Source organism: Hakea prostrata, chromosome 2 (genome assembly GCF_041222555.1).
Source record: "Hakea prostrata isolate BN-2017 chromosome 2, UWA_Hpros_2, whole genome shotgun sequence".
Taxonomy (NCBI): Eukaryota; Viridiplantae; Streptophyta; class Magnoliopsida; order Proteales; family Proteaceae; genus Hakea; species Hakea prostrata.
This window is the reverse complement of record NC_142601.1, coordinates 33248470-33273148: the sequence shown is the minus strand read 5'-3', so window position 1 is coordinate 33273148 and position 24679 is coordinate 33248470. Positions and strand designations below refer to the sequence as shown.

The window sequence follows — 24679 nt, the reverse complement described above, 5'->3', positions numbered from 1 at the left end:
CAGATTTCTTTTAATGCATTGAGTGGACTGACCCAATTAACCTAGTCGAGGTGAGAGAGTGGTGATCCAATTACCCCCCGGTCTATGAGAATGACGAGGATGGACCCCCAAGGGACAGGATTCACAGGACTTACATCACGATATCTCTTTCTTCCTCATTCTGATTTGGTTTTCCTATCATGGGTGTTGGTTCGCGCTCTATGGCGCAAATTTTGGATTTGTGAAGCGCGAGCCCCGGGCGCCATGGCCCAAGGGGCTCTGCGCAGACAGGCCGCCGCCCCCGCTCATGAAGACTGTTTACTGTAGATAGAAGACTTGATGTTATCTAGCATTTTATAGGTTGGCTAGGATTTAGATCGTTCATGCAATGAATGTGCTTGTGCCCCCTCACGGGTTCGGTGGAACTCATTCCGTAGTTGTGCCCCCTTACGGGTTTGGTTCTCCCTCCCCTCCATGTGGCTACCTCCCAGGCTCCTATCATTCAGCCTCCGACTGAGGGCACAGTGAGGCATAGGGGGTGACTAGCACCATTAAAGCAAGAATTTCTTGAGTAATTCCTCTGTTTTGTATTGAATTCCATAGCTGAATTGAAAGTTTTTATCAAATTGGTATCAGAGCATGTTGATCTAGGGATGGTTAGCAGTTGTATGGAGGCCAGGGTTCAAGATCTGGAACAATGAGTCCAGAATTTGCAGAATCAAGTTTCAGAAATGCAATTCAAAATTGAATCCACAATTAAACGCATGAAGGAAGATTAGAAGAAGAATCAGGAGTGCAGGGAAGAAATCAAAGCATACCTTTTGTGTGGGAAAGCACTAAAAGCTGATTCACCACTGCTGGAAATAGCATAGGAAAGATTGATATCAACACTCTTGCTGACATCGAATAGAGAAGAGAGAGAGCAAAGGCTTCATCTCACCAGAGAACACTCGCAGAAGTGACTTCAAGAACCTCGGCAGATGCAAGTTTGCACAACGGCAAAAGGCAGAGGGTATTCTGAGAAGCTCGCGACCACTGCCGGAGCTAGACAAGAAGGCGGTTCAAGGGGCTTTGGAGGCTGGGTTGCATGTGTGTCTTAGGGCAACAATTTGGATTACTTGGGCCGACTACAATGGGCCACCTAAAGGACTCAGCCCAATCTGGGAAATCTACTAGTTGGGCCTTTAGTTTTCCTAAATGGGCCCAACCCACTTCATTAATCCAAAACCCAGCGCACCTATTTTAACTCATGGCTTTACGAATTTGGGCCCAATCCATTGACTTATTCCCCATTGTTTAATTACTTGGACGCAATCAATGTGCATGAACCCGCAGAAAAACCAAGAATCAGCTTGACCTAGGGAAACAGGCCAGCCTCAGTTCAAGTGAATCGATGATCGCAAGAACCATCAGCTTCTACCTCCAACCCACACACAGGAGCAGTGACCGCAACCCACAGACTTGCCAAATATGGGAATCAAAGTCACTAGAGACCGACGGCAATGGCGGAAGTGGTGGGTACGATTCCGACAAAGGCAGATGCCTCGATTTCGATGGCGATGGAGTTGCACTTTGCAACCGAAGTTGATCCAGGAGGGTTTTCTGGCACCAGCATCTTCGGTTCTGAAAATTTTCCCGTTCTTGGCACAATTCGTGTATCAAAAGTGAGGATAACAACAGAATGATAGTGGATTTTAAGGGGCCGCAGCGGTATACATGCACCATTCTTGAGGGGTCGATTAGGGCTGAAGGTAGGTCTTCTGCAATAAGAAATGTCAGTTGCAAATTGGTTGGCTATGTCCTCAATGTTGGTGCTACTGCATTTGTTTTCTTGATCTCAACAAGATCAGGTGGGGTTAACCTGCAACTCATCACCGTTGAGGAAGGGGGAAGCGACGTGAAGCACTGGTGGCGGATGATGCACTGAATGGAGACTTGTGTATGACTGGAGGCAGTATTGTAAAGCCAGCAACTTCACCATGTTGGTCAACTTCTAATGGGTATGCAATTCCCACGATATACTATATAGTGAATCTTACTGCACTACATTCCAGCTGCAAATCAGTAAGCACTAGTCATAGGGTTGAGAAGTTTTACAGGGAGAAAACCGACCTTCACTGTTTGGAAATAGTTTTGGACTTTCATGATGGGAAGGTATTTGCCTTCTCAAGGATAACACATGGTGATAGGGGCATATTGAAGGCTGCGCTACATGTACACCTTACACACTGCACAATGGCCTTGATTCCACCCTCTTTTGCTTTCACACCTTTATGAAGCGGGTGTTTGGGGAAGGAGCTAAGCTTGCAGCAAATATTCTCAACGCTTATAGGCAAGCCTTTGAGTTTGAGGACCTGCATCTTGGTGATTTCCATTTTATAACAATCAACGAAGATCTAGACGAAGATCAAGCGGATACAAAGATTAATTGGGGGATGGCTATAGTAGTCGGACAAGCAAGAGAGTTTGCTTTTTAAGTCACAGAACTGACATGGTTATGCGGCAAACATGTGAAGACCAAGCTTCTATTTTTCCTTCACCTTGAGGACAAGGTGAAATTTGAGGGAGCAGGAATGATAGGACCCTGGGAGAGCAGAAGGGAGAAAGAGAGGGGATTAGGAATGATTGAGGGGATTACAAATAGAAGGGAATTGAGAGGGGGGAATTTTGTAGTGTGAATTAGGGCAGCCTCTGGCTAAGGGCACTGTGAGGTTTAGGGGGTGACAGGCGCCATTAAAGCCAGAATTTCTTGTGTAATTCATCTGTTTTGTGTTGAATTCCATAGCTGAATTGAGGTTCATATCATTGGCCCTTTTTAGATGATGGTACGGGTGTAGAAGTTTCGGTCGAGACAGGAACATAGAAGGGGGTAGCGGAAGAAGAGGTTGTAGCTGCTATGCAGGCAGATGCCGGCCAGGAACCAATATGCGCTTGCTACTCGTGCACTTATGGAACTCATTTGGTGGATTAGCTGTTCTGAGTTATTTAGTAGTTATGTTAGGAATTTATTCAGACAATCTTTCAAGTTATGTAATTTTCAGGGTCTTTCAAATTTATAGGGTTGGGTATCTATGTTGTGGATGTGATGCATGCACGGTTAGTACTACATCAATGGTCCGTTGGGTATTATTTGTTATTCATTCTGCCCTTTTGGGCGGGGTGTGACAGGGGATGTCCAAGTAATTTGGTCTCTATTTAATTTTCTTTTTCTTTTTCTTTTTCTTTTCGTGTGTTTTGGTTTTTTCTACTTCTTTTTTGGGTGGGCGGGTTTTGGGTTCTATCAAAACTCCCATCAAAGAAATAAAGGAACTTGCCATATTAGAAAGAAAGGACCCCCTGAGAAGCACAAACAAAGAACAACAGGAGAACATCTGAAAAAGTCTTCAGCCTGAAATTCTATCAATATGGTTCAAGTCCTTACAATCAAAATGCCTAACAGATTTGATATCACCGTCATTGCAAGAGCAAGAGCTGAGTTACCCCCAACAAGCTGCAGGTAATTATAAACTTCCTCAGTAAATGGGTAGCAGTTACACAGTAAGTTAAAAAATAGGAAGAATGCTATAGACTAGGATACCTGTGTTAATGCCACTCCACTAGACAATGTTGTTGGCATGCAGCTGAAAACAGCTAAACCTATAATAGCAGTTTAATTACTATAAAAACTGAAAATAATATAGTAATAGTAAATTAAATAAATTATTCACTGAACTAAAGCCATAGGATGGTTGAGCACTTATATTCAGTCACCATGCCTGTGACAAATTCTTGTGGAGACAGCTTAAGTTGCAAAATAATCTTTGAAAAGAACGGACTTAATAACAAAATGGAAACCTGCATCAAGAAACAGAACATAAGTGTTAACAACAAATGCAGAGCAAAGAAATAAAAAAGAAAGCATGAATAAGTTACTAATGTCAAAAACTCAGTATAAGCAGCACACCCAGAAAACTAAAAGCATAAACAATAATGTTGAAGGACGAGAGGGGGAGGGGTCATTGGAACTAGGGTGCGCGTATAACCTGCTCCTAAATTTAACTCTGACGCGATTGGTTTAAGTAGGACCCAAACCCGTAGTTGTGGATGGTAATGCATGATGGTCCACAATTCTATACAATTCAAGTACAATAGCAGATCCTACGGTACTGGAGCCGGATTAATCTAGTAACTTAGCCAGTAACCTGTTAAACAGGGAAAACCATTTTGGACTGATATGTTAGCCATGTAGGTTAAATTGTAATTTGGATCACATACTTCTAAAGCATGTCCATCTCAGACCCTGAACACCAAGCATCAATTTTGGAACCCTGACTAGTGTAGTACATACATATCAGCCATGTTCCAGACTAATCTAGAAAATGTTAAATTGGGATTTAAACAAGGGTTTGTTTCACATGGAATTAAGCCCTCTACGGCTTTATGTCTAGTTTAAAACACAAAAAGAATCAAGTAATTAGACATGTGTCAACCAAGTCAAGACCAAAACAGTGGATAGAGGTCAAAAGCCCTGTTGTTGTCAAGACCCATAGGTTGATACATCATATCAACCAAAACAAAACACCTTCCAACCAGTGCTAATCAACTGTTACCTATTTCTGGGTATGGGAAAATGGTTCCAAAAGACCTACCCTGATATATCCCTGAATCCTTATACCATCATGAACGGGCTTCTGTCCACACTTCAGAAATCATTCCCGATACACGAAAGGGGGTCCCACGTCACCCAACTTAACAATAGAGTAATCTTATTAGGTGTCAAAACAAAACAGACCCTTACTAAAACCCTAACTATGAATAGAAGACAAAAATCCTATTGGACTATCATTTCATTTATGAACCTTTGTCCAAGAACAACAACAGAGGGGAAAAGGGGGAGCTAAGAGAAATCCTATATGCCGGGAATTGCAGGATATTGTCAGATACCGCTGAAATCCGCTCAACAATACTTCCTTGAGGTAACCTTTGCAGCCCTCAACCTATCAATATCATTCTCACATTGGTTTTGGTGGAAGACCATGAACATTCGATTTCTTGTCAGTTCCCTCATCATTTCAAGTGAAACCAGCCCAAGACAAGTTGGGTTTACTAGGTTAAACACCTAGCATTTGCAAACTTATGAATTCATTAAAATTGTAGAAACCTTGTTAACCCTACGAACCTATGACCACTGATGGCGCCAATCATGCTTAGAGGCTTTCCAGTGCTTGGAAAGCACTGGAGACCTTCCACATGACTCTAGGACCAAAACCCGAATTCACTATTGTTAGTCAGGGTAATTAGTTGATACTTAAACCAACCAGTTAAAACTGTGTCAATGGACCAGTTTACTCAGCACCACCCAGTTTCGGACAGGATTGAATAGGGAACTCCATTAGGGTATTTCTACACCAAATTAACATTTGTTTCTTCTTTCTTGTGAAATAGGATAGAAATATTCATATGGTGAGGCCTATTGATGGGATGTGCTTTGAATTACATGGTTGAACCCATCAAGTCAAGATGGGGCAGTCTGCGCTTAGCCCAAAGTGATGGCTGAATCCGTAAACGCTGGCTTCTGTTTTGAAGGAAGTAACACAATAATTAGAAAACCTTGCATTTTATTGATTTGAGATTATATACGTACAATACCCTCATGCATCCATGCAAATTATTATTGTCCCCCACATGACTTCAGTGGAACTCATTTTTGTGCTACTCTTTTTTCTGGACTTATGATATGGGAGTAGAGGACCCCGCCATGAGTGAGGGATCTGACCCCAAATATATTGTTGAGCCCAAGTGCACAAACAAAGCTGTCGGGGAGCATGATGCTGCCTGTACCCACCACATCTGTGCCTATTCCTAGTTGAGCCTAATGGACTTAGAGCTAGCCTGTCAGTTTTAGGTTTACACATTTATGCCATACCTTATACACTTCATTAAACTTGGGGTAAAGCTTAAAACAAACTTTTTATGATAAGTAGTATCACTTAGCACTCTTATTTAATTTATGTACTTCCGTTGAGCATTGTATATATTGAGTCACTACTCTTATCTTTGCAAATTGAATATTTGTTCTATGAATAAGTTGTATGGTTATACTATTGCATCTATGATCCAAGTGACAATCTGAGTGTGGGGTAGGCTAAACCCAAGGTGTGGCAATAGTTATGTGCTTTATTGATTTCAGAGTTTGTCCAAATTAGTTTAAATTATGATTTGTTTACAGTAATATAATTGAGTCTGTGGTTGTGCCAAAGTATAAACCTTAAAGTGTTCACAATTAGGGACATAGTAGAGCAATTTGTTCATAAGGTGGTTGCACTATGTTCTTATGAATGGTGATTCCAATCTTACCAGACACAAATGTGAATACAAATACTTATGCGTATCAAACTACACCACCGGATAATCATGAAAGGATTACTGTTAAATGGCTAAGGAACAGGATTCTCATTAATAGTTCCTACTCATCCCTAGACATGAGAAGCTTTATTCATAATGCAACAAATTACAAGAATTATAGGGTTTCTTCAAGCTTTGATGCTTCCTAGCTATATACCAACGAATTGGATTCATGATGCTTGTGATGTAACAAGATGGACCCCCCCCCATCCCCAAGAGAAGCCCTTTTCCTGCGGCCCCTCCAAGAAGACAGAACCTGACCAGGGTCAAATTGTTAATTTTGCCTTCCTTTTTGGAGTCCTTGCAAGTCTAGTTGCATGTAGAATAATTTTGGGTGTCTATATCTACTTTTATTTTGTTATTTGAGCACTTGTTCATCAAGTTATGAAAGAATCCTAGTCTAGCCAGTAGACTAATCGGATAAGGATTCCATTTGTTGGGTCCACAATGTTGGTAGGATCCCACATGTACTTTTGTTTTTGACTTCCGATTTGTCTTAGTCAAGTTATTGAAGAGTCCCATTAAGGTAGGAGTCTGAATTAGAGAGTCATTCCCTTAGTGACAGTTGACTCCCCACAAGGAGTCTAGATATACTCTTATTCTGTAATTTGGAGGATCATTCTAGGTTGAGTTATGATGGAATCCTTATTGGAAACAGAGTCCTTAGTCCAATTTGATTCCTAGTTAGAATCACCTTTAGAGTTTGAGTCCTAGTGTGAGTTTATTCATATAAGCCTATGAATAAAGCCTCTCTAGCTTGTAAAAGACTTGTGCGCCCCCCCCCCCTCCCCACCCAAAAAAAACAACACTTGTAAAAGAAAGATTGGGTGACTAATAAAATGAGCAAATTACATTTACAGCCCTTGTGTTTGCAAATAATTACATTTACATCCCCTGGAATTTATTCTATTACATTTACAATCTTTATGTTTTGATTTATATAACAATCATACCCCTACTGTTAGAATAGTAGGATAAGGTGATGAGTCAGCATTTATTGTATTTTCAAAGTTCCCACTATTACCCTTCTTTATTTTAAACCTTAATCTCAACTCGACCTAGTGAGATCTTGTATCATGTGCACACCTTCCCTTGGATTCCCCTACTTGGGGATCCTTGAGAACATTCATATATACTTCCACTTCAAGTTCTCCCGAGAAGAAAGCATTTTTCTTTAAATCAAGTTATTGTAGATCCCAATGTGAGTTGATGACACATAAAAGAATAACTCAGCAAAAATCAGGGAATCAAGTTAGCCAGATGCAAAAGTCTCCTACTAGTCAATTCCATGTATTTAAGTAAACCCTTCCGTAACTGTTGAAAGTATGGACTACGGTTTTCTAATTAGAATAGGATTGTGTTTCCTAGTAAGTGTAGAGTTAGTTATTTAGTTTTTTCTATTTCCTTTCCCACTCAAAGTGGGACTTAACTAGATTGTAACTATAAATACCCTATTAGGGCCTATGAATCAATTACTTTTGAGCAATATCTCTCCAAATTACAACATGGTATCAGAGCCATGTTGGACCTAAGGCACCAACACTCCATTGCAAGTCACAGCAAGCCGTCGCAGGTTTCAAAGAACCAGAGTAGCTTCAGCCACCATCTTTCACCTCTATAACTCCACTCCTACCTCATCGAGACCTCCAATAGATCTTATTCACCCATATACACCATCATAGACCCCTGTACAACCATTCCAGCCCAGTTGAACTCCAGTAACTTTTTTTTAAACCCAGCGATTGACCCTAGAAGAGTCACTACAAGTTTTTGACTCTTCTAGGGCCATTGCCTGCTTTTTTAGTTCCCAACCTACCCACGATCGTTCCTAGGAGTGTTGTTTGCTTCTTGTGACTCTTCTAGGATGATTTGAACTCCAGAAACTAAAATAGAAAATATCCTTCAGCTTGCGACCATGTTTAACAACTTTTTTTCACCCAAATAGCCTTCTAAACCTATCGCTTATCACATTCAAACCCCCGAGATGCCTTTCAAGCCTTCAACGATTGTTAAGAATGGTTTTGGGTGCATTGCAAGTAGCCACTAACATTTTCTGAGTTCACAGGTGCTTGGTTGTAAATTTGAGTTGTTCCATGGGGGCTATTTTTACAAACTCAAACAGTTCCAAGGATTTGTTTGTAAATTTAGATATTCTCAGGGGCTTTTGTGTAAATTCAAATAGTTATAGGGATCTAGTTGTAAATTCAGATATTATCAAGGGCTTCTATGTAGATTCAAATTGTTCCAGGGAGTTGTTTTTACATTTGTGATTTCTTCTTGCAATGGTTGATCCCACACCTCCCTTGTCTGGTACATCTGAAGAGTCTCCCATGTCTTCCATTTATAAGGACTGTGAGTTTTCTCCGCTTCAGATGACCATTGTGAAACTCAATAGGACAAATTATCTTAGATGGGCTCGTTGAGTTTTCCTTCTTGTTGGTGCTCATGGTCTTACTAGCCATCTTGATGGGACTTCTACCAGACTTCCACACCTGGTTTGCAACTTTCCAAGTGGCACACAAATGAATGCTTGGTTATGGGTTTTCTCATCAGCTCCATTGAATCAAGCATAGCAAAGAATTACCTCCTCCTTCCTGATGCAACAACTATTTGGAAAGTTGCTAAGGATACATACTCCAGAGTGGGCAATGATGCACAGTGCTATGAAATTAAACAGAAAATCAATCATTTGCAGCAGAAAGACCTTACTCTTTCTCAGTACAATGACACTCTTTGGGGATATTATCAAACTTTAGATTTCTATAGGAAGTTTACACTGAAAAACGCTGAAGAAGCTATTGTCTATCAACAATGGGAAGACAAACAGAGAGTTTATGATTTTTAGGCAGGATTAAATATAGAATTTGATCAAATTTGCACACAATCCTTTCTAGAGAGCCTTTCCCTTCTCTTGCTCAAGCATATGCCATGGTAGATATAGAAGACAGTCAACGGACAGATATGGTACACACTCAGAGTTTAGATAGATCTGCATTAGTGGCTGGTTCTGGCAATAATAAAGCTGGTTCTAGTGATTTTCGCCCTCTAGTAAAGTGCGAGTATGTGGAAAAGAGCATCATACAAAGGACAAGTGTTGGAAGTTGCACGGCTTCCAGCAAATACCCGTGGAGGAGGTAGGAATGGAAATAGGGGCAGCAATCAAACATTCGCAAATCAAGCTAGTTCTGACACCCTAAGTACTATTGCACATCTTTCCTCAAATGAGCTCCAACACCTTCACCAGTTGATGTCCAAACTTGACTCATCTTCTCTAATACCAGCTTCCAGTGTAAGTGTAGCATATGTCATTGTTCCCTCTGCTAATCGACAATTCCCTACAGGTATTTTCGATTGTCACAATGTCAATTTGACTTATCCCTCCGGGATAATCAACTTTAAGGCAACCAACTTTGTTCCATACTTATTCACCTATTCCTTTTGCTCAGGATGTTCAAACGACTGATGGGTCTCTCTCGCCTATCTCTGGGAAAGGATCCATCATCGGTTTGCCTTCTCTTACCTTATCTAATGTTTTGTATGTTCTTAAGTTTTTTACTAATCTTTTATCTATTAATAGCCTTACTCGTCATATGAACTACAAAATAAAATTTTTTCCTTCTCATTGTGTGTTTCAAGACCTAGAAATGGGGCGTATGATTGGCAGTGGTAAACAGAAAGGGGGGCTCTACTTGTTGGATGGGTCCCCATCAGCTCTTTTTATGGCCTCTAGGTCCACCTCTACTATACTTTTTACCTTATTGCAATGGCATCGTCGTCTTGGCCACGTTCCTTCTTGTCCAAGTTATTTCCTTATCTGATTAAAAGATGTAATTTGAATGATTTTTATTATGAGGCATATATTTTGGCCAAACAGACCAGGCATGTTTACTCTATTTCAGATCATTATAGTAAAATTCCTTTTTCAGTCATTCACTCTAATGTGTGGGGTCCTTCTCAGACCATGCCTTTATCTGGTCAATGATGGTTTGTTACCTTCATTGATTATTGCACTAGGACCACATGGGTTTACATACTTTACCAAAAAAATGACATTTTCACGTGTTTTCAGAATTTTCATAATATAGTTATGACTTAGTTTAAGACAACAAAAATCCTTTGTACGGATAAAGGAACTGAGTACTTGGGTGGAGCATTCCCTTCATACTTAGCAAACCATGGCATCATACACTAGACTAGTTGCATCAACACTCCATCTTAAAATGGGATTGCCGAACGCAAGAATAGACATCTGCTTGAGGTAACACGTTCCCTTATGTTTACTATGCATGTGCCTCCTCATTCTTGGGGTGACGCAGTTCTTACTGCAGTATATCTAATTAACCAACGTTATCCCTTTGAGGTTCTTCTAGGGACAGCAATCTTTACCGTGCCACCTAAGGTTTTTGGATGTGTTGCCTTTGCCCGAAACCACCATAATCATAGTAAGTTGGATCCTTGCAAGTTAAAATGCATTTTCTTGGGTTATCCTTCTACACAAGAGGGGTATAAATGTTATCATCCTAGTCGTCGTTTTTTGGTCTATATGGATGTTGTGTTCCAAGAACAGATTCATTCATTTTCCCTTACACCTCTTTAGGGGGAGAGTCTTAGCGAAGAGGTTCCAATGTTGATCCCTCCTTTTGATATTTCTTCTGAGATTCCTACAGATGATCCTCCTTTGGAAGATGGAGTGACCAAACAAGAACAACTAGTGGATGATGTGCAGCGGGAAACTAGACCTCTGAAGACTTATTAAAGGAAGCAACGAGTGACCTCTTCTGAACCAAGCCAATTAAAAGCTTCAATTCCTGACCCTGAACAATCCGTTCCTCTAGGCGAGTTTGTCTTTGACCCTTCTTCTGATCCTACTTTGGACTTACCATTTGCATTAAGAAAGCAACCTCAAACTTGCACCAAACATCCAATTTCCAATTATGTTTCATATCAGTCCCTATCCCCAGAATTTCAAAGTTTTATTTTCTCTCTGTCCTCTACTTTTGTTCCTAACACTTGGCAGGAAGCATTATCTCACTCAAACTGGAAGGAAGCTATAGATGAGGAAATGCAAGCTCTAGAGAAAAACAAAACGTGAGACTTGGTGACTTTCCCTAAAGGAAAGCGGACTATTGGGTGCAAATGGGTGTTCATGATTAAGCACAAGGCAGATGGGACCGTTGAAAGGTATAAAGCAAGATTGGTGGCCAAAGGCTTCACTCAAACTTATGGTGTTGACTACCAAAAGACTTTTGCTTCAGTTGCCAAGATGAACACAGTTCGTACTATTCTTTTATATGCAATTAATAAAGGGTGGAGCTTATAGCAGTTAGATGTGAAGAATGCCTTTTTGCATGAAGAACTCCAAAAGGAGGTATACATGGATGTACCACCATGGTATTCTACTGTCGAGACTCATGGGAAAGTGTGCAAGCTCAAGTGGGCTTTATATGGCTTGAAGCAATCTCCAATAGCATAGTTTGGAAGGTTTCATACGGCAATGATATCTAATGGCTATAAGCAGAGCAATGCAAACCACACTTTGTTCATTAAAAGAGATGGTTCCCACACTATTGTATTTTTAGTATACATGGATGATATTGTGATCACAGGCAATAATAGCGAGGATGAGATTTCAGCATTGAAGACTTTTTTGGGAACTGAATTTAAGATCAAAGACATGAGGAAACTCAGATATTTCCTAAGTCTAGAGATGGCATATTCTGGCCGTGGTGTATCTCTATCTCACAAGAAGTATACATTGGATCTTCTTGAGGAAACTGGGATGCTAGGATGTAAACCTGCTAAGACTCCTATTGAGCCTAACCTACACTTGAAGGCAAAGGAAGGAGAACCAGTTAACAAGACAAGGTATCAAAAATTAGTGGGAAAGTTGATTTATCTATCTCACACTAGACCTAACATCACATTTGCAATTAGTCTTATTAGCCGGGATATCCATGATCCCTACTCCTCACACTTAGATGCAGTATACAGAATCTTGCGGTACTTAAAGGCCATTCCAGTAAAAGAGATTTAATTTCAGCTCATGGACATTTGAAGATTGAGGCATATATAGACGTAGACTGGGGAGGAAGTCCAAATGATAGGAGGTTTACCTCTGAATATTGCATGTATGTATAGAAAAAAATTCGAGGGAGTTTCGACCAGGTGAAAATGGGAAACCTATGTGGGAAACTGAGAAATTTCGAGAAAACTTAGGACTTTTTTGTGCAAGTTTCGACAGGTTTTAGTGAGTATTTTAGGGTGAGACTTTGCATTTAAGCTAATTAGAGTATAAATAACACATTGGTTGTATTTTGCTAAAAAGGTCAATGTAGATATGTCATTCAATGTACATAACATCAACGTAGAGTTGTCTAAGAAGTACACTATAAACTTAACTACTTAAGTACATAACATTCAATATATAATTTCTAACTTCAAAACGTTAAATACAAAGCAATTGACAATAAAAGGAAAGTACAACTCAATGCCCAGAGGAGTGCCTCAGTGGATCCATCTTGTGAGCTGAGTAGTACTATGCCTATAACATCCTCTCCTCCAACCAATGAACATAGACATCCCATAACATTTTATGCCTATGGCTATCAAGGTAATCGACAACTGTAACTTTATAAGTCTAATCATCAACATGCCTAAGATAACCAATCTGAGGGACTACGCAATTTGGATAGGGAAGTCCTGATCGAGGGGGTATTTGCCGTGGTATTTGGGGAAACATGAAATAAACAAAAAAATTGAAAATTTGGGAAAGCTATGTAACTTACAGAAAAAAGTCCCAAATTTCCATGAAATTTCCGAAGTTTCCACGAAATTTCTCAGGTTTCCACGAAATTTCTCATGTTTCCACGAAATTTCCCATGTTTCCCATGAAATTTGGATTTTTTTTTCTCATGAACCAGTTAGTCCAACTAGGTTGAACTAGGTTTGCACAAGTTTCGACAGGTTTCCAGGTTTTGACAAGTTTCGACAAAATTTCGACTGATTTAATCGAAACTTGGGATTTTTTTTTGGTCCCTTAAATTTTCATTTTAAGGTTCTCAAAATGGGAAATTTCTGTCAAAATTTCACAAGTTTCGACTAAATTTTGTTCTGTGTGTATGTGAGAGGTAACCTTCCAACTTGAAGAAGTAAGAAACACGTAGTGGTTGTGAGGTCCAATGTTGAGGCCGAGTTTCTGGCTATTGCTCAGGGCATTTTTAAGGTACTATGGCTGAAAAGATTGCTTTAGGAGGTTGGGACAAATTTAGAGGTTCCTATACAGTTGAACTCAAATAGTAAGTTAGCGATCAACATAGCTCACAACCCAATACAGCATGACAGGACTAAGCATGTGGATATTGACAAACATTTCATCAAAGAGAAGGTTAAGGCTGGGTTGATCCAGATCACCTTTGTTACTTCAAACGAGCACCTGGCTGATGTGCTAACAAAGAGCTTATGAACAAAGGGTATTCAATAGTATTATTGGCAAGTTAGGCATAATAAATATCCATGCTCAACTTGAGGGGGAGTGTTGAAAGTATGGACATGTTTTCTAATTAGAATAGGATTGTATTTCCTAGTAAGTCTAGAGTTAGTTATTTAGTTTTTTCTATTACCTTTTCTCACTCAGAGTGGGACTTAACTAGATTGTAATTATAAATACCCTATTGGGGCCTATAAATCAATTACTTTTGAGCAATATCTCTCCAAATTACAAAAGTAACCAATTTTGCCTTCTACCAATCCACTATTCCATCGGCTCTTTGCTTAACTGGGTACAGCTATTTGCAACTCACAAATCATTTGCAAAAAGGAAGAAAAACAAGAACTCGGGTACTAATCTTTCAAGTGCTCGCATTTCCTGTAACATTGCCCCTTTCCATTTTAAGTCTGCAATTGCATCTTGGAGAGTCGGGGGAAGGGAAATAGAAAACAACAAAGAAACAAAAGCACAAAAGGACAGTGAAAGGGAAATTTAAGATACAATATTGTGTACACCATTGCCCTTTACGGACAGTAATAGGAAAATTCAGATGATCAACATTATCAAGAAGAGAAACGCTACTAGATTCAGATGAGGTAATGGGCAGCCTTAGACTGAAGGGAAGTGATTCACCTGTAGGAATAGCTCCTGGCTTCTTACAAGAACGAGTAAAAGGATGAGTGTACAACTTACCATTTCATTTACTAGTACTCAATTAAGCCCCATGCATAGAAGTAACATAAAATGACACAAAATGTTCATCAAGCTTTGAAAAATACAACAAAAGACTGTTGAGAAGGACAATAGATGATATCATCACTAGAGGACTTCCAATGCTGTAGACTCATGGAACACAAGATAATAAAGGTACAATCATACAATGAGCAGGCGGTTGGTAGCTCTTACAGCCCTTCTGAGGGGCTGAATAACCAATGAAGATAGATTCGAGCCCATAAGGGTTGCGTGTAAAGGAAGACGATGATTACATGCAAAAACACACACAACCAAAAACCCAAGGGGAATGAAGCTAAAGATATCGAAAGGAGACCAAGAACCCAAAACATGAGGATATTCAGTTGATGATTTGAACAGCTGTTAAGACTGCCCCACTCCTGTAGTGTTTAGGAACACATCAAACCTCCAATGCTTTTTGTTTTTGACGGATTATGTGACAAATGTTTTTTATATAGTTTCCTTGTTTGTCTCAAATGTAGAGATACGAAAGAATGAAAAATGGTCTCAAATATGCTTTTGTCTATTGTTTTTGTATGGAAGGTTGTTTTTTAATTCATGGAGGCATAAAAATTTAGAATTAATTGCAAAAAAATCAGTTTGTTCTTGATTTTTATAGAGACAACATCCCCCTCCTCCCCCATATTTTCGCTCCCATACTTATTCAAGTCAGCCGTATTATACACGTAAAGTATGATTGCCGTACTCAACTTATTGGGCCGAATTATTGAAAACATACTATTTGCCGTATGACCTTATTAATTACCATATGTATCCTTACCCGAACTAACTACGAACAATAACCATCAAAGTGACGTTATTATCCCCTTTTCCCAGTTACCCAAACTTGCTACTGCAACAACCTATTCCTCTTGATGCAATCTACAAATTTGACTTTCCATGGACATCTTCTACCTGTTTCGTACAACATAATGACGTTCAAAGTTAGATTACTAACCCTGCCAAAAGATTATCATTGCTTCTATGGTTAACAAAAACTATAACAGAAAACATTAGGAGAACTTATACAGCTTCACTAGAATTATTTTGTTCTCAGTATCCATCCACCCCTTCTACACCACCCTCCAGCAGACAGCATATTCATATAAACACTCAGCCCAGTTCATCCTTCATTTTGTTTCTGTTTGATAGTGGAATTTGTTCAGCTTATTTCCTCCCTTCACTAGCAGGGAAAATAGAAAATGACCCTCAATGAAATTCAAAAGTTGAACAATAAACATATGTTACCTTGCCAAACAAATAATGATGATATGACGTGCTTCCGTAAGAAGCATCAAGCATTACTACTAGGAAAATTTACAAATGCACTGTGTGTGCAACACCTGCACTCATATAAAGATCCATAATCCAAGAGTGGTTACTGTTGACAATAAACCTACAAGATACATACAGAAAAAAGAAATTCAAGGTCATACTAGCCCAAACAGTCCAGCAGGCCATGCTTTTACCGCGGCACTAATTTCCCTACTCTGCAATGTCAGCCCTACATCATGAAACATAATGATTTTATACACTGACTAATACAAGATCATGTGAGTAATACTGTTATTCTTTGTTCTCAACCCTTATACCTGAGAGGAGAAAAATCCCAAAAGTGCTAAACTTCGACACAGAATATTTGTTGGCAAGACAACCAAGACCAGGGTTTGTAAGTCCTAAAGCTATTCCGCCAACAAGAGCTGCAAGAAGTACCTGGTGAGCATACTGAACTTCGATATATTAAGGAAAACAAGTCAATAGAGTAATACAAAATGACACAATTGTATTTTCCTCAGGATAACTAATACCAACCTGAACTTTGACAAAATTACTATAGGACTTCCTTCACTTTCTAAAATTACTGACAGACCCCCTCTGCCTATCATTTTTTATGGTAAAAGTTATTTATACCCTCACATTCTAATTCAGTAAATCAAAAATGACGAGTCACAGTTAATCTTTCACTACCTAAAACACCCTCATTTTTTTCTTTCACTACCCTCAAATAATTATGATAATATCCACAGATGTTCTTATGACTCCATCACTTTTTTCTTTTGGTAGGGTACAGTAAAGACTAATGATAACAATCCATCCATCATGTCTGGGTTACTGCTCTCTTGAGGAAAGGTCTTCAGTCTCTAAGAGAGATGAGAAGCTTTTGACACACATTGTGAAATATGGACATGGATATTGGATATCTGTCCCTAAACAAGCTGGTTTGCCCCATACCTCACCCTGTAGATTGATCTTGTTGTAAAATGCTGCATATTCCATTTCAATCTTTTCTAGGAGAAAGTGATATTCCAAATCACCTGTCAAACAAACAGGAAGTTGTAATGCTCTCAGCTCCATTTAAAATTAATCTAGCTTTTTGCAGGTTTGCAGAGAAGCGGGAAGAGGGGGCTGGAGTTGGATAAACTACCTATGGGCTATGGCCCAATTTAAGGCAAGCCACATTCGTACATATTCACAGTACAAGAGAACCTTATAATTGAGCTAAATAATGTTCTTTGGGAACAAGTAATCAATCTCCCTTTTCAATCTCAGTCTCTTCTTCCTCTTCTTCCTCTTCTTCTGAGAAGTGAGAACCAAGATAGAAAAAACTGCATGTGCTGCTTTTATGACTTTTCTCAAGTTATCTCTCAAATCCAACTACCAAAAAGGCAAAAATCTGTATTGAATTTTCAAGCATTTTCTGTGGAACTCTATAATCAGGTGGGTCTCAAATTGCTGAACCCCTACTGCCACCAAAAATCAGAACCCCCCTTGCTCAACATTGAAGACGCATATCGACTCTGATGCCATGCATCATCATGATCAGAACAACCAGCAGCAACATCAAACAAACCAGCTACAAGCTGCTTATGCTTTGGATATGTATGCAGCTAAGGATTTCCAAAGACATGCAGCTGCTTATCACAACTACAGCATTTTTTTCGGTTAACCTCTTCAAGCCAGGGTATGTAGGGGGCTTCAAGAAAGAATTTACAGATTTTTCTTTTAAATACATTATGCTAGAGAAGAATGGAGGAAAAAGAGAATTTTCCGTTGTACAACAGTCCTATAGAATTTTCCTTTGAGCGTTAAAGGATTACGTTGATCACACAAGACCCCGGACGCACCTCTCCACTTCATCCACCCTATTTAATTCTTTGGGAAGCATCATCCTTTATATCACCTTTTTTATTTATGATATGATTGAGCCAAGGTACCTAAAATAATCGCTTTGAGGAATCTCCTTCTCATCAAGTTTCACCACATCATCATCCGCCTGATCATGACTGAAGTTACAAACTAGATATTTCATTATCATTCTACTTATATTAAAGCCTTTTGATTCCAAAGCTGCTCTCCATAATTCTAATTTGGGAAAATAATGCATTTCAATTAATTTTATTTTAGAAGTTAGATTTGTCGAATATTTGATTTCCAATTATTTTTAGTTTCCTAATTTGAATCAGTTTCTCAGAGTCTTTTAATTCGTTTTATATATGATGTAGTCCTCCAAATATGAATTGATTTTATGAATTTAAGAGTCTGTGTGGCTGTGTGCGGGTACACTCTTCCTCCCCCTACCCAACAAAGAACCCCCTTCATATGTGGTTTTTCCTTCCCCTATCTTCTCATTTTTCTACCATACTTTCTGTGAAGCCCACAATAGCAAATCACTAGTTTACACCAGATTCATTATTCAAGAACTTCTCTTTCCCAGAGAACCAAAATCAACAAGTGGATCTTCAATATCCCAATCATCTCTTAATCCACCCCAGACCCAAAAAAAAAATTCCCAAACCTCAAGTCACCCAACTCACTCCCAACATCTTCTAGCATCATTCCCAGATTCCCAAAACATTTACAGAACCATCCAACCATCTCAACCCTACTTTCCTAGAACCTTCCCAAATTTCTCATAGCATCGACCAAACATCAAGAAAATTTTACTACTAAACTCCCCAACACCACCTAGAAAAACTAAGAAATCAAACCCTAATCGTAAGCCTAATTTGACCAAATACCAAATTTGGCATTCAAACTGCCTGTTTGTAGCAGATACTAGAAGAATTAGCTCTTGGTTGATCCTATAAATCTAGATCTACATCATAAAATAGAGAGGAGGAAACCTTTAGAGTGTCCTGATAAAATATTTCATCAAAGCTAGGACAAATTTTATAAGACAGCAATAAGAATGAGAACTGCTTATGAACCCTATCACTGTGCAGTATTTTATCATGAAATGGTATATGAAATGAGAATGTTTTGATCTGTCGGTGCAAGACTAAGAGGATGAAATTGAAAGACTGTTGTCTCCTTATGGTTTTCCAGGCTAAGCCTGCCTCCACTGAAATACTGTATCTTCTTGCATTTCTGCTGCATTTTTTGTCTAAATATAGTTACTTGATGACACAACTCCACACACACTATACAACACTGTGATTAATGTAGCTAACCCCAAGCAGCTATGTTAAAACTGTGGTATTGAAATCAAAATCTAGTCGCTTTAATGGACACCAACTTACTTTATACAACCAATCATCCTATGTCAAATAAAAACTGAAATAAATGTGAGTCTACTCTTTCAAAACAAGAAGATCAAAGTATACGTATGGACATAAAATAAGGTTCATCTTTTAAGCTCTTTCCCTTTTGACATGGTATGCCTGAACAAGATCTATCTAGCAGAACCAAATAGTTTGAATTTGGCTTGTCAAGTTGGTCTCGTATTGTAAAACCAGGCAAGTTAAGCATTAAATTAAGTTGATATTTGGGCCGCTTTCATATTTCAAAACATGAAGTGGGAGGATCTAAGGTAGCAAGGGCTCAATGTTTTCGAGTGGTTGAGAACAATTCTTGAAGAGTTGAAATATTGTCTCTTTTTCCTGGCCTTACCTGAGATTTCAATGATCTTATTGTGGAGAACAATCCAGTTAAAGATGCTAAAACCAGGGAAGATCCTATGAGATTTTCTCATTTAATAAAGAAGGTTCAAGCCGCGTTTCCTTCACTGAAAATGCTAATCTAGTTGAAAACCTCATAGGTAATGACCCAGCAGATACTTAGAAAAAAAACATAAAGCAAGGGATGGGGAAGAGGGAAGGTCAGAATCCAAAACCAATGCATTAAGAAGAAAAATAGTACAGATTAAATAAAAGGAGAAATAACACACTGAAACTCTAACTTCAGACGCAGGCACCACATGGTAAATTACAGAATCTACGTGTTATGTTTTAGGAGGGAAAGATTGTGAAAAATCAACATAATAACCAAAGAAAAGCAATGACATTTGGTCCAATTAAAATAACGGCGTTACCTAATGGAAGGAAGTTGGTAGCAGCAAAATTTAACAATCGTTTCGCCCCTGATAGTTCAGCTGCTGAATCCAAAACCCTCCCAAGTTGATTCCGATCATTGTTTACCTGAAATGTAAAGTCAACTTCATCAGGGCTGGCCCGAGTAGCAGAATAAGTCTAACCGAAGAATAAGCAAAGATAGAGAGAACTGCATGTCTTCGAATGTAAACCTGATCAGATCTTTCTTGTGCTCTAATAATTGGAGAAATCGGACTGGATTTCCAGATGGTTGACGAAGTAAAGCTAAAAGCAACAGGAGTGCCACGGAATCGGATATACTGAGGCGGCACGATATGTTTTGGCTGACAAGACTTTCTGTCACTGAAACTTGCATGTCTGCAAACTAGCGTTTGAAGAGTTCCCGCCATTCCCAAATCTGTAAGGTGTCAACGAGAGAAACGGGAAGATAGTAAGATACGGCACTGTATTGCCAGCTAGAATGGTCTTTCGTTTAACATACCGGCTTAGTCCCTTCACTTCCCCAGCTAGGAGGGGTCCACTTTGTTTAAAGAAATTATTTTTTTTATTATTATTATTTTCTGTTTTGGAATGGGTAATTTTATAATTTATACAAAGGAGTTGGGAGTATTACATTTACATGCGCCAACAGGCACCAAACATCAAATATATGACTTCTTCACTAAAAGATGTTAATCATTATGGACTGAGCAACCTTCGATAGTGATACAAAAGTTTCATACCCGATCAGGTCAGACCCGGACGGATCTCCACATCCAGGCAGGTCCTCTCGTGGCATGGGCTTCTTAGTCCATCGGGTTGAACCCGATTGGGGCTCCCCATCAAGTCGAGATGATAGCCGACCTGATTGATCAAGGCACGACGGACGCACAACTAATATGGCAACCTTTTCCTATCAATAAAGTCAACTCTATCGTTGATTACACGGGATTAATAACAAGAAGGAGTGATCTCAAGAGATACGATAGCCTTCGTCAGATAAACTTACCAAATGCATATAAGGTAACATAATCAGTATAAGATAGGGAACATACCTCTCAGGTAAGCAACCAATACACTCTGAGTATAACCTTGTGTAGCTTTGGCACAAGACCTCATTCTATTTGTCATCTGACTTTGCCATCGGAGGTGGCTTCCCGGCATACAAGCCAGCCCGCATCTAACCTTTCTTGCAGGACTCATCATCCCGAGTATGAGAGGAGGCTCAGTTGGATCCAGAAGTTTAATTGAGACGCAACAGATAGTAAAACACTTTTTCTTTTTTCAATTGTTATGGGTGATCCGGATCGAACTGCTGGACGGGATGGATCCGCAAAACAGACCATGAGCTCTCGAACCCATGCGAGTGAGACTTGCCACCAGGCAAGGGGGCTTCTCAGACGATGTCAAGCAGAACAGATGTATCAGAGCTCAATGACAAGCGCTGCCGCCCACCAGCTTTGCAGCCACCAACCCAGTGATAAATAGGGGATTTGGAGTATCCCTTCTCAAACGCGTCCATGAGCATTAAATTCAGCAATAAATGCCCAAGACCCCATTTAATGATCAAACCAGGCATGGAAGCTTCGATTCGTCTTGAAACTGTCTCGAGTACTGTGAGACCTCTTTTTGTCCCCTCAGCCAAAGAATAACGTCACATCAATGTGATACTTGAGTTGACCCTCAAGAGGGAAATCAGGACAGCTCAGGGAGCAACGTCACCCATGCTTAGAAGCCATCTCCACCGTCGAACCCTTCCTCAAGGCATCAACTCGCCATTGCAGACGAAAGAAGGTCTTAGGTTCATTATAAATAACAATAAGTCTCCCAGGTGAAAGAACACGCTCTCTAGCCATTACTCTTCCTCTTAACTCCACCAAGAACATTCCCTTCATTAATCTCCTGCATCGTCTTTGAACATTTATTTCTTCATGGAGTGATTCTCAATGTCTTCTTCAAGGACTGACTTAATCATTGGAGGTGGCTTCTCGTCCTCAGCGGCCCACTCTCACTATTGTTTTGATCTCAAGCAAACCAGGTGTTGCGTCTAGAACTTCTTCGAGAGCCGGATAGTTGAATAACCTCTTGGAGGCTTCTCCAACCAAATAAGAATAGCTAAGATGCCTGCACTCACAAAGAAAACAAGAACGGGCCGGCTAAGTCTTGGCCGGGGAACCGCCTCCGACGCCCAAGTTAGTCTAGGCAACAATAGAAGACCTTGAGAAGATTCTCGAGGCGTAGAGAATAATGGTAAAGTGAATCTCCTTTCTCCTTGTAGGATGAAGGTTTATATAGAGGATACCGGGAGGCGGCGTCTCCTTGTATTTCGCCTATTCTGTTGAAAAGTGGACGAGAGATCTTAGGAAGCACGCTTCCTTCTTTGGTGGGCCTAATAGAGCCGTTATTCGCTTATCCATCTCCCCAAGTCTCGGAACAGATATGTTGAGTAGTTATCTGTAACTGGCCCTTTTGACTTGGCCGTCTTCAACGTCACTCTTAGACTTACTATTGAAGGTCTTCTTATCTTTCGTACTCTTCTCACACATGGCTCCCGAGGGGATAATACGCACCTGTCCTAGTGGGTATGTGCTTTCTCCTGAAAGGGTTTTTTGAGCCTCACGAGGGAAGGGAGCACACTTACTCGAGTGGGGGGTGTGTCCCTCCCAAGGGGGCTCTCTAAGTCTTCCCGAGGGAAGGGAGCACACTTACCCGAGTGGGTGTGTGTGTCCATCCCGAGGGGGCTCTCTGAGTCTTCTCGAGGGAAGGGAGCACACTTACCCGAGTGGGTGTGTGTGTCCCTCCCGAGGGGCTCTTCAAGTCTTGCCCGAGTGGGTATGTGTTTCGTCCCGAGGGACTCTTCAAGTCTTACCCGAGTGGGTATGTGTTTCGTCCCGAGGGGCTCTTCAAGTCTTACCCGAGTGGGTATGTGTTTCCTCCCGAGGGGCTCTTCAAGTCTTACCTGAGTAGGTAAGTGTTCCTCTCGAGGGGGTTCTCGGGTTACATATCCTCCACAACAGAGCCCCCTATTCCATGCGATTGGCCTCTCGAACATTGGGAATGCTTCTCTTACATTTTTCTCATCCAAGCTTTTATCTAGAGACTCTTGGGTATATGTCTTCTTAAATGACAAAAGTCATTTCTTTGAAAAGCCTTCTTCAAACGTTATGGTTCTCAATTTGTAACCATTGCATCGATTTGTTGTAATCGTTTCCTTGTTACGACTTGCGGTAGCTCAAAGGTTGCTTGATCTTAACCGTCGCATCCCTTGACACTTAGTGGTTAGATCACGACTCTCTTCTTCTTGCCTCCACTATAGATGTGTTAGCGTCTGTCATTCTCATTTGAGACGTTTGTTGCTCTGAGTCTCTTCAATTGTCTGATTGACTTCATTCTCTTCAACTAGCTCACCAATCAATAAATCTTCTTTCTTTCCTTGTTTCGCTTAGTTTTGTTTGAATTCCAATTGTCTCTAGACTGTCTTGTCGAGTCAAGAAGCCCCCATCCGGGTTCTCCGAGAGATGATATTGCCTTTATTAAGGGTGTCATGCTCTTCAAGCTGTTCCACCCACTTGACCCTTGACTGTACCGAGCCTTTTGAAGAAGAAGAAACTAGAGATAGCTTCGAGAAGAAGACTTCAATAGTTTGGGAAACTCCAAAAATTGAGTGAGAAGCAAACATGGTTGAGGTGATCCTTCGTCCTCCCGAGAAACAAGATCGATCTCTTTTATTGTCTATTGAAGAAAAACTTGTTTTGCTTCCTTCCTTGCTTTCTTTTTTTTTTTTTTTTTTTTTTTTTTGTAACTTTGGTCATCACACCCAAATGCTTTGAAGTAAATGAAATTTTCAAAATGATGCTACCTTTCAATGTTGTGTGATAAACGGCTAACACTGAGGCATTATGGTTCTTCAATCGTCGACACCTTCCCCGAGTTACTCCCCGGGCATAATGCCTTATGTTAAAACGCTTCGCCTTAGTGGAGACTTTGATACTTATACTCTTCATCTTGGGTTCAAGAAGTACGCTCTTGGGTTCTTCGATCTCTTGAAGAACTATCTTGAGTTTAAGAATTCTCTTGGGTCTTCTTCATTCGTTGAACTCTTTTGGGTTATTGAACCTACCTGAATTCAAAAACCCTCTTGGGTTCTTCTTCGTTTGAAGAACGCTCTTGGGTTTTTCCCAAGTGGCTATCCGAGCATTATCCCGAGTGACTCCCTGAGCATAATGCCTTAGAAAAATCTATCCCTTGAAGAACCTTCTTGGGTCTTCTTTATTTGAAGGACACTCTCGGGTTCTTGAACTCATTTTAAGTCAAGAACTCTCTTGGGTTCTTTTTCATTTGAAGAGCGCTCTCGGGTTCTTGAACTTATCTTAAGTCAAGAACCCGAGAGCGCTCTTCAAATGAAAAAGAACCCAAGAGAGTTCTTGAACTTATTTTAAGTCAAGAACTCTCTTGGGCTCTTCTTGATTTTAAGAACACTCTCGGGTTCTTGAACTTATCTTAAGTCAAGAACTCTCTTGGGCTCTTCTTCATTTGAAGAATGCTCTCGGGTTCTTGAACTTATCTTAAGTCAAGAACTCTCTTGGGTTCTTCTTCATTTGAAGAGCGCTCTCGAGTTCTTGAACTTATCTAAAGTCAAGAACTTTCTTGGGCTCTTCTTAATTTGAAGAACGCTCTCGGGTTCTTAAACTTATCTTAAGTCAAGAACTCTTTTGGGTTCTTCTTCATTTGAAGAGCGCTCTCAGGTTCTTGAACTTATCTTAAGGGTGCCGCATCTCAGTTACCAGTC

The 24679-nt window shown here is 40.0% G+C and overlaps 1 protein-coding gene across 3 annotated transcripts in view; it reads right to left on the bottom strand.

Annotated features, from left to right (window-relative positions):
• The window catches only part of LOC149024235 (Sodium Bile acid symporter family), a 146537-nt gene extending 126174 nt beyond the window's left edge, over window positions 1–20363 (bottom strand). For all 3 annotated transcript variants that reach the window (XR_016171613.1, XR_016171612.1, XM_089144555.1), the window contains exons 1-7: window positions 20103–20363; window positions 19893–19998; window positions 16174–16281; window positions 16018–16085; window positions 3735–3813; window positions 3557–3615; window positions 3401–3469 (exon numbers count right to left, since the gene is read on the bottom strand). Coding sequence is in view for 1 of the 3 variants with exons in the window: in XM_089144555.1 (XP_089000681.1) it covers window positions 3401–3469; window positions 3557–3615; window positions 3735–3813; window positions 16018–16085; window positions 16174–16281; window positions 19893–19998; window positions 20103–20300 (687 nt within the window). In the remaining 2 variants the exon portion in view is untranslated. The remainder of the gene's footprint in view (window positions 1–3400; window positions 3470–3556; window positions 3616–3734; window positions 3814–16017; window positions 16086–16173; window positions 16282–19892; window positions 19999–20102) is intronic.
• Between the last annotated feature and the right edge of the window lie 4316 nt (window positions 20364–24679).